The sequence below is a fragment of the Dermacentor albipictus genome, chromosome 1 (genome assembly GCF_038994185.2).
Source record: "Dermacentor albipictus isolate Rhodes 1998 colony chromosome 1, USDA_Dalb.pri_finalv2, whole genome shotgun sequence".
In the NCBI taxonomy this organism is placed as follows: domain Eukaryota; kingdom Metazoa; phylum Arthropoda; class Arachnida; order Ixodida; family Ixodidae; genus Dermacentor; species Dermacentor albipictus.
In genome coordinates, this window is record NC_091821.1 from 105781815 (window position 1) to 105797700 (window position 15886).

At 47.6% G+C, this 15886-nt stretch overlaps 2 protein-coding genes across 4 annotated transcripts in view; one reads left to right on the top strand and one right to left on the bottom strand.

Moving 5' to 3' along the window:
* The window catches only part of LOC139055520 (nose resistant to fluoxetine protein 6-like), a 94282-nt gene that overhangs the window by 44651 nt on the left and 33745 nt on the right, over positions 1-15886 (top strand). The window lies entirely within an intron of this gene.
* LOC139055522 (uncharacterized) overlaps positions 1-15886 on the bottom strand; it is a 69773-nt gene that overhangs the window by 11904 nt on the left and 41983 nt on the right. For 2 of the 3 annotated variants that reach the window (XR_011511835.1, XM_070533032.1), the window contains one exon: positions 11648-12245. The exons of the other annotated variant lie outside the window; for it this stretch is intronic. Coding sequence is in view for 1 of the 2 variants with exons in the window: in XM_070533032.1 (XP_070389133.1) it covers positions 12143-12245 (103 nt within the window). In the remaining variant the exon portion in view is untranslated. Of the gene's footprint in view, positions 1-11647; positions 12246-15886 lie in introns of those variants that run through there. 3 annotated transcript variants of the gene reach the window in all.

The following is a 15886-nucleotide window of genomic DNA, read 5'->3' on the forward strand; positions in this document are numbered from 1 at the left end:
GTATGTATGTATGTATGTATGTATGTATGTATGTATGTATGTATGTATGTATGTATGTATGTATGTATGTATGTATGTATGTATGTATGTATGTATGTATGTATGTATGTATGTATGTATGTATGTATGTATGTATGTATGTATGTATGTATGTATGTAACCGTTTTCCCGACTACTTGTGTCACCGTATATGTGGCAGCGTTTACATATGTACCGCTCTTCAACGAACCTTTCACGCAGACGCGGGTCACTTTAAGATGCGGGAGTCGGGAGGTACCGTTGTTCGAAGAAATTGTTTGGCGCCGACTTGGAGCTCTGGGTATGTGCCACTCGGTCTGTGCCACTCGGTCTGTGCTGGTCTTCAGCAAACCACTTTGATGCCAATTTGGGTCACTTGGTATGTGCCAGTAGGTGTGTGACGCTCCTTAATGAACATCTTCGATGCCAACTTAAGAAGACGAAGAAGTTCCGGCAGAGCACGCTCATTCACATGGGCTACGCCGACTATCGTCGTTTTAGCCGAAAACTCGTCAACTGCACCAGACTCGACTATCCCATCGGGTTCCACTCGACAAACGCTCCATTTCAAGACCAAGTTCAAGTCCGTGAGTGAAGTTTTCGTCATTCCACGCGACTTTGAAAATTCGAAGCGGCGGAAGCCCCGTTAGGCCTCGATAGGCTTAGCGCGTGAGCGACCGCCTCACCACTTAATAACCGGATCGCTTGTGCCGAGCGTACGAGATGGCTGCATCAGAGGACATGGACCTCCAAATAACACCCCCGCATCCGGTTAACAACGCGGACGAAAACGGGGACACAAGACTAATTTCCGAAGCGAGGACTAGCAAACGGCAAGAGATCGCCGCCCACAGCCAGGCGACGGATGGCTGGCAGTTAGTTCTATCGCGGCGACAGCGAGAGGCTGTCAAGCGCAACGACAGGGAAACGGCTCCCAACAAGAATAACATAAACGGACAGCCATCAGCAGGCGGCGCGAAAGGAGACGGGCAAATCGGTCGTCGCAACATGCGCCCGAGGAAGGGGAAGCCTCTGCCACCTTTACCGAAGAATGACATCAAGATAATACTGAAGCCACACAAAGGACTAATGCTCAAGGAATATCTGAGAACAGAAATACCGCAAGCGATTATTCGGGCTACCGGGACGATAATCACCGGAAACGGACCGAACCAGCGAAAAATCACTGGAGAGGATTTCATACTGCGAATCCGAGAGGGAACAAATATCATCATCGTCTCCACACCTTCACTGGAAGTGGCGGACGTCATTCGCCGAATCACGTGCATGGAGCTGCGAGGAAAGCAACACCCCTTCAACGTGTACGTAGCGGATCCAGATGATAGCTACAAAGGGGTGGTGCACGGATTCCCAGCACACACCGAATCAGCAGATCTCCAGCAACACCTGCGCGTCAGGACCCAAGGAGTCACCATCGAAAGGGCCCGAATGCTAGGAAGCTCTAATACCGCTCTCCTCACCTTCTCGGGAGGCACGCGCCCCAAATGCGTGTACTACATGGGAGTGGAGATGCGGTGCACGGAGTACAGGCCAACAATCCAAATGTGCCTGGAATGCATGCAAGAGGGACACCGCTCGGACGTTTGTCCGAACCCCAAGAACATATGCCGTGGCTGCGGACTCGAAAATCCACCCCCACAAGGACACGAATGTGAAGTGAAGTGCGCCGTGTGCAGGGCGGCGGGGCACGAGACGCGGCGGTGCCCGAACAAACTGATTGCCGCCAAGCGCGTGAAGACGACTCGCCAGTCTCGATCGCGGGAGCGGTCGGTACAGAACACCAAAACGGCACCGGGGCGCTGGTTCGAGTCCATGGAAGAGGAAGACTTCTACCGGCACCGATCGCGATCCAGATCTCCACACGGAAGTAGAGCGAAGAGCAATACTCCGTCGAGGGACCCCTCCAGCTCCAGGGCTTCGCAGCGGTCAAATTCGCCACTGCCTAAAAAACAGCAGGTGAGCTGGGCGAGGGTTGTTTCTCCCACTGCTCCAAAACAGAATACTGGTGAAAATGATAAACGCATTCAAAAATTGGAAAAGGAAAATGCGCGACTAAGAGAACAGCTCTCAGGAGAAGAACGCAAACGACAATCACTTGAGAAACAAGTGTCAGAGTTAGAGGCGCGCTTCAATAGCACAATACCACAGCAGGAAATGCCGCGTCAATCTGAAGAAATAGCCAAAGCGAAAGCGGTGGCAGATATAAACTCCGTCTCCACGCAGTCTCCGACAACCCAAATCTCACAAAACGCGCAGATAACGGCAGCGCAGATCCAGACAATGATCGCGGAAAACTTGAAAATATTTATGCATGAAATGATGACATTAATTACCCAAAGGTTAACGGAATTTCAACAACAGTGCACGAAGGACTTCGAGATACACAAGGGGTTCGTGGCGGAACAGCTTAGGGCAGTCTCGAAGGCTGTTCCAACCAAAAAACGCGCAATTGCGATAGGAGCGGGTTCGGCAAAAACTAAAATAAGCCACTGCGTAACAGAATCCGACGGCTCGGACACGGAAACGTCACGGGCTTAAAATAAGAGTGGGCAACATGGCTAATCACGCTAAGAAATCACAACGAATACAAAATTCAGACCAATTAGAGATATGGCAATGGAACTGCCGCTCCTTCTCCAGGAAAGCGGCAGTGTTCCACCAGTTTATCAAAAACTCCGGAATCGCTCCGGACGTGATATGCCTGCAGGAGGTCGGGGCCAAGCCGGCCAAACTGCAGGGATACTACACTCTGAGCGATCCTCAAAATTCGAAGGTCGCCACGCTGGTGAGCAAGTCGATAAACGCTCAATTATTAACACTTCCGCCAACTGAGGGAGATACTAATTCCATAGTTATCAGTGTGATGCCAAATAAACGAAGTAAGGCACACACACTAATCACTAATCTGTACAGTCCTCCCAAAAGCAAAGGGAACGACCTACCCCACATTCTCTCAGCAACAAAAGATTTAGCGGGCACCAGGGATAAGGCGGTGATAGTAGGTGACTTTAATGCACCCCACATACTATGGGGATACGCGAAAACGTCGCCCAAAGGGTTCCTACTCGAGCGCACCGCAACGGCCTTGGGCTTACGGGCAATCAATCAGATCGGAAAACCGACGCGCACGGGTAACAGCGTCAGTAGAGACACGGCACCCGACCGTGCCTTTACAATTAACATCAGAGACGCACAATGGGTTTCCTTTGATGAAAATTTGGGAAGCGATCACGACATAATCCGAGTAGCGCTCTCCACGCCCAACATACGGAGAACAATAGGAAAGACTAAATTAACTGACTGGCCTCGTTATAGAAAACTCCAGAGAGCTCTAGAGGAGTCGGATACAGCCCCGACCAACATGCGAGAATGGACCGAATTCCTTCGACGAGCACACGGGGACACCACTAAAGCCATTGAGCGTACAGCGGAGGTGCCGGTGATAGACTCTCACCTGGTCAGCCTATGGGAAGAGAGGCGGAAACTGGCCAAGAGGTGGAAAAGACAACGTCTAAACAAACACCTGAGACAACGCATCGCTCTCTTGGCAGAGCAAGCCCAAGGCCATGCCAACGAGCTCGCTAAAAACGAGTGGGCGACGTTCTGTGGAACCCTGTCAGGAACTCTGGGAACAAGCAGTACGTGGCGAATACTACGAAGCATGCTAGACCCGATGAGCACGCGTACTGAGAATAACAAGAAGCTCCAAATTATAGCAGACAACTTCGAGGGTACAGACCAAGATCTCGTTCATGCGCTTCAGAAAAAGTACATAGGACTCTCACCTGCCACGGGATCCTGCTACGCGAGGAGACAATACGCGGGGCAGGCGAACCCTAAATTAGACGGAGATATAACGTACGCGGAAGTTTATGAGGCGGCACAATCCGCAGTTAAAAACTCGGCACCGGGCCCAGACTCGATCACAAATGCAATGATTCGAAACATGGATTTGGTAGCCCTAGCGAAAATCACAAAGATATTTAATAGCGAGTGCTGGGCCAAGGGAGACTTGCCCCAAGAGTGGAAATTGGCTAAAATAATCATGATCCCCAAACCAAAAAAGAATCCCTCGATTGATACACTACGGCCGGTGTCGCTCACGTCCTGCCTAGGTAAGCTCTATGAAAGGGTTATCCATAGCAGATTGCAGCGATACCTGGAAGAGCGGAGCTGGTTCCCGGACTCCATGATAGGATTTCGCCCGGGTTTATCTTGCCAGGACGCATTCCTCCTACTTAGAGACGAAATTCTAACTAATATACCGTACGGCGACGAGAGACTAGTCCTAGCACTAGACCTTAAAGGAGCCTTTGACAACGTCTCTCACGCCGCAATATTGGAGGAACTCGAACTCGCGGGTTGTGGTGAGCGCACATACAATTACTTAAGAGCGTTTCTTTCCAACCGCGAGGCGAGCATCAGTATTGGCCAAATCACTTCGGATTTATTTAAAATGCCTGACAAAGGAACACCTCAAGGAGCTATATTATCTCCTCTTCTCTTCAACATTGCGATGTGTCGCCTCGCGCGCGATCTGGATCGGATACCCGACCTAGGTTACACGCTCTACGCAGACGACATCACGCTGTGGACGAGCAGAGGTTCACTAGGGGATAAGGAATATACGCTCCAAAGTGCAGTATTAGCGGTGGAGAAATTTTCTAGATGGAGTGGCCTGAAGTGCGCACCCGAAAAATCTGAGGTTATCCGGATACACGCGAAAGGCTACAAATCCAGAGGATCGATTAACATTGTGGTGGAGGGCCAATCAGTCCGAGAGGTACCTACGATGCGAGTCCTGGGTTTGTGGCTTCAGAGCGACGGGAGAGCACTACAGACACTCAAGACCCTCAAATCCACAGCCAACAACATAGCCCAAATGATACGTCGCGTGACGTATCGAAAAGCGGGAATGCGAGAAGACGACACCCTAAGGCTGGTACAGGCCTTAGTGGTTAGTCGAATAACGTATGGCTTACCGTACCAAATCCTGAACAGGAAGGAGGAAAAGCAGGCTGACACAATAATCCGAACCGCTTTCAAAGCTGCTCTGGGCCTGCCTAAATGTACTTCAACGGAGCGCATGTTAGCTTTGGGAGTGCACAATACTTTCGACGAACTAAGGCAAGCCACCCTGATGCGACAGAGGGAGCGCCTCAGCTTCACAAAAACTGGTAGGGCAATATTGGCTAGACTCAATATCCCAGCATACCCCATTTATCTCACAGAGCAGGCCGTACCTCTCCCTCCTTCTATGAGATCCAAAATTACAGTAGCCCCAATTCCAAAGAATATGCATCCAGAGTACAACAAAGAAAGGCGCAAAGCACGTGCACAACACATTCAATCAGCCTACTCTAATAACCATAGGTACAACACGTACTACACGGACGCAGCTCTGTATGCAGAGACGACCGGGCAGCGCTACCAAAGGAGGTACGCCCTCGCAGTCGTGAACGCTATCAGCCAACAGCATATTACCGCGTCGGCCACGGCGGGATCCCCAACCTCGGCCGAAATGTTAGCAGTGGCGATCGCACTCGCTCACGCGGAGCGTTCGCAAAGGGACTCGGTCGTGGTCACGGACTCCCAGGAGACATGTCGCATGTTTCTCAAGGGGCACGTGACTGCGGCTAGCCTCGCGATAATCCCCAGATCCTTCAACCACCATCATCGCCTACTCTGGTGCCCGGGCCACGCGGGGGTACAGGGGAACGAAAAGGCTAACGCGTTAGCTCGAGAGTTGACTAACCGAGCGACGGCGTCCTCTTCTAACCTCACCCACCCGCACTACCCCTCACAAAATTCCACCAATTTAAATGCCAAAGACATCCTTGCTCATCAGCGTGGAGTCCGAAGAAAATACCCGCCGCCTCACCCACAACTTAACGGGGAAGAGGCCGCCGATTGGCGTAAAATACAGACCGGGGTGTTCCCACATTTAAAATTGCTGAACGCCATGTATCCCACTCGTTATAGGGCCAACTGTCCTTGGTGCGGTGGCATACCTACCCTAATGCACATAACCTGGGAGTGCACTAAGCACCCTCATAGGCCAAACACCAGTAGGACAATGGAGCAGTGGGAGGCACAGCTCGCCCGCTCGGACCTGGCAGGACAAAAGTCCTTAATTAGCCAGGTCAGGCAGGCGGCAGAGGCCAGTGGGGCCCTGGACTGAGAGGCTCCGACCACCCCTCCTTCAAATCTTTATAATTACAATAAAGTTTCTCTCTCTCTCTCTCGATGCCAACTTGGGCAACTAGGTATGTGCCACTAAGATTGTGCCGTTCTACGATGACGAAAAATATCCCTTAATCTTCTTCGATGCTGAGCGGAATCGAACCCAAGTCACAACGGTTCCTCAACGACATCAACCTGATGCATTAGCAGCGTGCCCGCGCCACAAACGCACAGGATATCTCACTGTACACTCTTAAGCAATACTACACCATTTTGCCACACAACGATAATCGTCATCTGTCTTGTCCGCATTTCCTTTCTTTACCGCGGCGAGCCCGGTACTTTCCAGTAACGAACGGCATGCGCGTTATCAGCATGACATAGCTTTCCCAACAGGAAAGTAGCGGGCGCGGCGTTTTCAAGAAAGGAAACGCAAGCAAGGCAGATGCCGATTATCGTTGTGTGGCAGAGATACACCCCAAAGGGTGTACCTCTGTCTGAGAGTGCTGCCGCTTTTCAATAAATCTATTTCACGCTGCGCTTTAGCGCGCTGCGCCATGAATACACTGGGTATGTGTCGCTCTTCAAAGAACCTCCCGCGATTTGACCCACTGAGTATGTACGAAGATTGTGCGGCAAGCAAGGGAATAATCCTCAGCGTTCGCAGGCACCGGCGCGCCACGCTTCTGGTCTCAGAGGCCACGCGCGGACTTCTCAGCAGTGCACTAGATGACGCAGCGTGTTCAGAATGAAGCGCGAGAGTGGAGCCCAGTTGCGGCATGAAGCATTTCTCAGCCTGCGCCACGCATCGGCGCGCCACACATTTCGTAGGGCACGTGCAGTCTTCGCAGCGGCAGCGCTACATGGCGCCGGGTGTTCTTAGGGAAGCGCGAAGGAGGAGTCTTAGTGCAGTACACGCCCCATACATAGCCAGTTTCAACAGTAGCAATACGGTGTGTCGCTATGTTGATTCAGTGCTAACGCATTACCGTCGACAGTCATCGTGGGATGGGTTCTGCCGCAATTTTTCTTTATCTGTGAATGTTTGTTTCACTTGCAAGTACTTGTTGGTGTGGGCGCGATTCAATGTTCTATCAACAACAACAACAACAACAACAACAACAACAACAACAACAACAACAACGTAATAATAATAATAATAATAATAATAATATAGTAGTAGCAGCACAATCCTATTTTTGCCGTAAAGAGCAAAGCACACTAGCCGTTACTTGCTGCTTTTGACACGACCATTTCGATGACAGTTGACCTCCTCACCCTAGTGTTTCAGTCGACTTCGGCTTGGCAAGTTTTCCAGCGCTCAACGTTGGTGGTCATAAATATAACGGAAGACGCTTGCTGCTTTTCGCTTCAGTTCACGGAGCAGTGAAATTAGCCACCTTGCAGAATGCAAGAGTGGTCTTTCTCGCCGAGAAAAAACAACATGAAAGACGGAATGGTGCACTTGAATGGTGAGCCAGTGAGCTACAGAGAATTCAGCTAGTGAGCCAGTCCCTCTACATTTAGCTGCACTGAGGCACGCACGCACTCTTCAGAATCGTGATGCGCTATCGGTGTTATCTACGGAAACCGGTGCGCTTGCTTACAGGCTGGCAGTTCGCACGAACGCGCGCGTGCAACTAGGGAATAAAAATGAGCCTTGGTTAGTGGCTTGCTTTACAAGCATACGATTTCCTTTCCAGGTGCATTTGGCGCTGGATTTTAACATTAAAGTTCATACAATGCTCGGTGCTTCGATGAAACTATACTTTGTCGAATAGGCCTTGTGTCTTTGGAATAACGGCTCAGAAGGGGAGAGAGAGAAAGAGAGAGAGAGAGCTGATAAGGGAGAAGTATGGACGTTAACAAGGCTGCACCCGGTTAGCTGCCCTACGTCGAGGGCGCGAAGAAAGAAGGGGCAGAAAGATTAGGCTAAGAAAAGAAGAAAATTACAACACAGGCATGCACGCACAAGCGCGAGCGTTTGTCGTTCTGTCACAAGCAGTCACATATGTATTTGAATCACGAGAAATCATTGTTTTTACCTATATATAGCAGACAAACGAGGACTCCGGCCAATCATTATTTTCTTCTACGAAATGTCTGTCGTTTAATTGCCTCAGATGAATGCGAAGGACAAGTATTTGTTCTTTATAGGAAGGGAAGTCAAACAAAGGGCACTTCGCAATTCCTTCAGAACCACACGTCATGCAATTTGCACTGCCCGCCATTACATAACGGACGGTTTGGGAGCTTACGTCATGGCGTACGTTATTCTGAATCTTCAATATCAGTTTTGCACACAAAGTGATAGTCGTGAATTCAAAATAACGGACAGATTAGCGATTTATGGAAAGCGGTGCAAATTTATCAATTACAGAGCGACTAAGCTGAAGCCTGGGAAATGTCCATTATCTCGAGCGGGACCTTCGAACAGCCATTTCTTCAATGCACCCTGGCGTAGGCAAACGGCCCTGTAGTGGGAGGGTACGGTAAGAGCACGCAATCTATTACAACCTTAAGTGGGCGTACTTCGCGCGTTTCGCCCATGTGAAATTCACTGAGCTGCCAGATTCAATAATCAGTCATGATTAAAGCTCTTTAATCTATTAATAGAACGGTTAAACGCTTATTATTTGAGCTTCGGCAATTAGTATTACCCAACAAGCCTTACTATACATAAAAAAAGCGAAATTATAACGAAGTACATTCGTCGCTCGGCTCAAATGGATTTTACGGCGATTTGAAGGCGGTCAAATGAGTTTGTATAAAATTTGGGTCCTATATGGCCTCGCGAGTGCGACCAAAGGTGTAGGCCGTATAATGGGCGTATGGGTAACTCTGCGCGTTTTCTGAAATGTTGCACAGCATAAAACTTTATAGTGCACTATCGATGTGCGATTACGCGCGCACGATAATCGTCTCTTGTATTTTTGCATTCTATAGGAGGCCATTTGTACATAAACGCCCAATAAATTTTGTTAGGCATGCTATAGGGAACACCTCTCGTAAGGAAATTGGCAAACACTAACAGAGATATTTTTGTGGCCTGTCCATTTATTAAATGTTTTCGGTCCGTTGTTCACAGCGTATGAAGGACATGATAACCTCGATATCAGGGCAGTGCTTGCACTCGTACTACGTGCAGGTGGTCGCCTGACATGCTATTCTGCATCAGCAGTAAGGGAAATTGAGCCTGATTATTGAACCATCGCAGCCATTACTTTCATTCTATGCAATAGAAAGAAATCCAAAAAGAAAGAAATAGAGAAACAAACAAACAAACAAAATATGTTCCTTGCACTTCCAGAACGAAGTACATAACAACGCTGATGGTCGCACGACAGAACTTTACATAGCAGTTTCTAGGCGACGAGGGAAAACATGACCATCAACGGGAGAGGGTGTGCATGAAACCTCAAAAAGAGGCAGCATGGCCTTTGCGAATTGGCAATGGATTGTCACGTTGCCTTGCACACGGCGGGAGAGAAGCCACACGTAAATTAATGGTCCTACACCGCGCTGACCCCAAAAATGTTGTAGTTATTCGCCGCAGTGGCAGGCCGAAAACATATGGGTTGGATTCTTGGCTGCCGAAGCTGCATCATTTCATTGCGATAATCTCTGCTTGATTGACATCAGTCCCAAACGGTACATCGCGGCGCCTCTCATCAGCGATGTTGCTGCCTTCGGACTTGTGTTTTCATATTTCTTTTTTTCCCTTGAGTCACAACGTGCGACATTTTCACGCGTTTGCTATTTCAACGCATCTTCGCGCGTTGGCGATATTGACATATGTGCGCAGTGTCATGAAAAAGCGAAAATATTATGTAGCCCGTCGGAATAGTCCTCGTTCTTGTAGCTTCCGCAATCAAAAGTTGTTGCGGTAGCTTATGGCGTTTTGATGCACAAGCCCAATGTGGCGTGCACAATTCCCGGTCGCGGCAGCTGCACTTTGTTATGGGCGCAATGTAAAAAAGCGCCAGTGTTTCGAAACTTGGCGTTTGAAACGTTACTATTACCATCCTGGTATGCAGGGAACTGTACCTGGCAAAATAGAGCCTACTCACCCTCTGAACGCTTTATCGTTATTGTTTAGCCAACCAGACTATTGACTGGTTAACATCCCTGCCTTCCTGTATTCTTTTCTCTCTCTCTCTCTCTTATTGTTATTGCAACTGCTGCGGTGCTGAGATGCATACGAACTATTGGAATGATTTGCCTCTTTTCACTTTCATATTCGCATCACCTTACTTGTTCCACGACCTTCACATTTCATTGTACCAAGTAAACAAAATTAGAAAAAGAAAAACCGAGAAAGAAAGAAAGGCTGTTCTACTACGCGATAATGCTATACTATATGATGGGTAACTGTATAGCGACCGCGGTCTTTAAGTCCTAATCGCGCTTCATCGTTTGTTTTCTTTTCTCTCTGTCGGGTCGCACAGTAACGGCGGCCGTCGAGTTAAATAATACACCCCGTGGGTCCACAATTTCCTCAGCAACGCCTGGCCTTTCGTCGCAACAGTGTCGCATACACTGAGGGATGCGACCTGTCGCCTCGCTGGCATTCGCGCCCTCGAAGCTGGAAGGCATGCGCAGGCCGAGATCGGGGAACAATGGGCGAGATAAGTCCCGCTAAATAAAGAACAATTGCCGCACGCCGTGCCCTGTGCGGTGGCCCCGTTTTCAAGTGGGAAGGCCACCACGCGCACTCTTTTCGGAGATGTGCGCGAGCTGCGCCACTTGGCGGGTGCGCGGCGCGAAGCGTCCGTCCCGGTTTCAGTGGCTTCATCGGCGCGCGCGCTCCTTGCGCCGCCCGTGTTAGCGGCGTCTGCGAGAAGATGCGTGAATCGTACCGGCCACGAACGGCATTAGCGCTGCTCCAGTATGCCCATCATCTCGCGCATCTGTAATAACCGCCTCTCATTTGATCCCTATTGCGGTCGTTGACCGCCGTGCCGATGTTCATGACTTGACCACAGTCGGTATGTATGGCCTACTACAGACCTAAGATTGCCTGACTTGCTTCTGGAAGTGGTTCGTTTACTTCGTTTATTCAAATATTCCCACAATACTTAACTATGAGACAGCGCTCCCGTTGCTATCCTTGCTGCTAGTTCTGTTTCATCCGGTGCGGGTTCACAGAAAGAAAAAAAGAAAGAATGAAAGAAAGAAAGAAAGAAAGAAAGAAAGAAAGAAAGAAAGAAAGAAAGAAGGAAAGAAAGAAAGAGACAGACAGACAGACAGACAGACAGACAGACAGACAGACAGACAGACAGACAGACAGACAGACAGACAGACAGACAGAAAGTAAGGAGAGTGGAGGCAGGGTGGTCAACCAGCTTTTTCTCGCCTTGCTTTCTCGCTTTAGTAAAACGTGCTTATTCCAGTATTGAATAGACTTCAGTGCGTATACTGATCATCACATGCACACATTTGTAAACTTGTCTTCCATGAATACACACCGTCAAGTTGACAGTTGCGACACAGAATTAAGCGCTTAGTTAACGCGCGCGCGCTATGAGAAGCACAAGATTTTTTTTTTTTTCACGAAATCTCTGCAGCGCGAAAATTGAGTAACGGGCATCCACCGCATAATTGATAGACGATGCATCGCATTCTCTTCAAGGGAGGGGAGAACGCGAAATTCCACTACTGCAGAATCTAATTGCGCGTCCGCCGAGGCGTGCCGCTGGTATCGATTAACAACCGAGATATGTATCGGCAATTTCCCGCCGAGCCGTTTATAGCTCGTCCAGCCGGCTCGGAACGTGTGGCCATTGGATCAGGTGGCGCAGAAGGAGCGCGTGCCAAGAATCGGCCAACCACCCAGAGCCCGAAATGCCGTCGCTTTGCCGGCTGAGAACGTGCTTCAGAAAGAGGAAGCGACCGCTGGGGGGAAGTCGCTCGGTTCTTTTCACGAGCCAGCGCCACTTCCTTCCCGCTGTTGCCGTTGTCGAGCGGCCTGGTGGTGCGTTCCTCCACGCTGGTTGATTGCCACAGGTGCACGCGCTTCGCTCCTGGCGGCGGAAAAAAAGGGGCAAAAATTATATGACCCGTATGCGCGTGGCGGTGGCTGAACTTGAGTCGTGGGCCACAAACGTTCGCTCGAAAACTCTGGTGAAAACGTGCGTCCTTTTGGAAGAACTGAAAGCACTATTCGGGGGGCGCACATTGTACGATACTGCGAAAGGATAGACAGTTGGGCGAGTTGGTACGGTAACATGATTTTGGCTTCTAGCGCGAAGTGAAACACGGACACAGAAAGGAGCAGAAAGCGCTAGTCCTGTCCGCTCCTTTCTGTGTCCGTGTTTCACTTCGCGCTAGAAGCCAAAATCACGATACAGCGGATTCTTAAACGAAAAGCTAGAGGAATGGGGCAACGATTGTACAACGAATGCCCGAGAAAATGAACTGTGCTATGGTACTTCTACCTTTAACGCTTACGTGTAACATACTACGTAACTTCTAACAACTCCCTCTGCGATAGTGTTTCTTTTTATTTTAAATCGTGGTGTGTGCTAAAATGTTGGCATACAGAGCGTGTTTTACGTCATAGCTTGTGCAAGAACATATCTGTGTATGCTGTGTATGTGTGAACCTCAGGTGAAGGGGAATGAAGTCATGGAGCTGTAGCGATGTTTGTGTTTAGCAAACAAAAAACCGAAGATTCACTACCCCTTCTCATGCTTACAAATGGAATTCAACCACTAGAGACTCCAAGACTCGAAGGAAACTTGGCGGTCTTATGTTTCTTTGAAACTACTTATCGAAAATAATTAAATTGAAGCTAGCTACTTGCGTGATACAATCTGTCATTACCCGAAGAAATCATCATAGCCATAAACGTTCACTTCCTCCTGTAGTGCGAAGATAAACAGAGATGTCGTTAATTATTGTTTGTTAGAGCTGAGATTTCCTCAACATGTCCCGAGCTAGTAAAACATCATTTTAATAGTTCAGCTACCAGTAGACATTCTGGGATCTTACTTGACAAAACCACGATATGATTATGAGGCAAGCTGTCGTGGGGGACTCCGGAATAATTTTGACCACCTGGAGGTGTTTAACGTTCTGGAGGCGAAATGAAAAAAAAAAATGCTACTTATTATTGAGGATGCGTGTCTATAACCCGGTAGCAAATTAGGAAAAAAAAACTTTAAGGAAGCTTGACCAACCGTCACCGCAAAAAAGCTGCACGGTAGTGTCCGACATTGTGCAATTGTTATTCATTCTGATAAGACAAAACATTCAAAACAGCAGCGCGCAGAATAGCTGTACAGAACAAGGCCTATGAGTAGGGGATAGTAATTAGAACAAAAATATTGAATTGAACTTTGGTACGTTAAATGTTGTACACACACCTATGAAGTCAGGCACAGGTAAACACAAGTATCTCGCTTACAGGCTGATATTTATGTTTGACGCAATTTTTTAAAACCACCTGTTGCAGATAGCATAATTAGAGTCCTTGTGCTAGATTATTCAGAGAGGCGGACATTACTTGCCGCGAGAAATCAAAACGCATTCAACTAATTAACAAGGATTCACTAATTGGATCCCTAATTAATTACTTTACGGCACATATTGCAGTTTACGAACTTTGGGCCGTGATTTTGCAAGACGTATCCACTTGAAATGAATTTCGAGGATGACACCCGTTTCGACATATTATTTTCCAAAGTGCTGGACGAAATACATGGGTGTTTCAAATACTTTTGTGCTTCATAAGACAGCGTTTTGTTTTTTTTAAAAAAGAAGTGGAACGACAGTGTATGTTTACAGGGAGTTCGATGGCGCACATCTCCAAACTGGCATAATTCTGAATATTCATTCCAAGTGGATACGCCTTGCAAGCTCACGCACTACAGATGGTAAATTGCAGTATGTACGTACCGTAAAATATAATTAATTAAGAAGTTAATTAGTCGACTTTTGCTAATATTTGGATATGTTTCTATTTTTCGTGCAAGTCATCTCCACCTCTCTGAATAATCGAGCACAAGGACCATAATTATGTTACCTGCCACAAGCGATAAAAAAAAAAATTGGAGGACATTGGAGCATTCAAAGATCCCTGAGTGCTTCTCACGCATCCCGACAACCGTAGCGTATGTGACCGTAATGTTTACCGGCAAACGCTGGCGGCGTACGCTATACACGAAGGAGAGCTTCGCGATTCTTCTCATTTTTTGTTTCACGTTGTGCAAGGAACTAAGGGGGCTGCGTCGCTCCTACAAAGACCTCAAACGGCAGCTGGAAAACGCTATCGCGTCAAAAGTGGTTTGTGTTTTGAGTTTCCGCCTAACAGAATTATGTTTTCTCGTATATTCAGGCCACAATCCGACGCTGTCATGTCTGTAGGTTGTAAGTCGTACTTTACGATTTATTTTTTTTTCTGGCGCATTTTACTTTGAGAAATTCAATGCAGTAACTGCCTTGCGCTACACGGAGGGTCTGCGTGGTTGGGTATGCGTGGCTCGTCGACGCCGGATTTTCTGCGATACGGAGCCCTTAACGCTATTGCGTAAAAATTGAGTAAAACCTAAAAACGGTCACCCAGTATAGACGAGGAAAATCACAAATAAACGCAAACCCGACAACGCTCTGATAAGGCTGTGTGAGAAGCGTCAACGGAACAATGACCCCCGGAGTACATACTCCCAACACATAGAGTAGCGCGAAATCTACGAAATTTAATAATGTGAAGACAAAATCATGCGACAAAATTCAACAACGCACAGAACACTGCATGACATCGCCCTAAGCACCATTGCAGAGAAATTTGATTGTACAGCATGCAAATGTCGTTTTAACATAAGTGGATATTGAAATAACACACTTGTTCAACAACTGTAGATCTATATCAAGGCACGAAGAACAGCTAAAAAGAAAGAAAGCAAAAACAGAAGAAGGCTATGAAACGGAGAAACAAGAAAAGAACACTGTGGTCGTGTCACGTTAAAACCACTTATGTTGGGAAGAATAGCGTGTGCAGTTCGAATAACGTGAGTCGAGGTATGTCGAGCACGTGCCTGAAGTAGAATATTTAGGATTTAGCGGCTTAGAAATATAATTTTTGTGTTCCGTAATTAGTGGGAGATTGGGTACATTTACCAATATTCAGGGTTCCTCACGTTATACTTTGTGGGAGATTTAACCGCGAGCTTGGTTAGTGTAGTTAAAATATTTTTCTTTTGATTGCTTTCCGGAATTATATACCTGCCCAGCTGGTAGCTATAGGTGTCTTCTGTAGGTAATACAAGAAGACGCGCAAATAATGTCTCTACCGAAAAATTATAGGCAATGTATGTTAATACTCTCACCACTTTTATTTGAAGCTTAGATAATTTCTTTAGTTAGTTGAAGCAGTCGTAGCCCAGACCAATATGGTGTGGGGGGCAAGGAGTATATTTGAGAGAAAGAGGGTAATTAATTCTACAAAAACAACATTATATTATAGAGGGAAGGTAATTGCTGTGCCGGTAAACTAAGCTTGTTACGGAGGCTAATCCTGATGCTAAGCAGTAAATCACATGGCTCTGCCAAGATATGTTTGAAGTAAATAGAAGGCCTAGTATTTTAAACTCATTTGCAAGTCCAATCTCAGTATTCTTTAAAAAGCTTCAATCCTTATGGAACAATATTTGATTTCGTATGG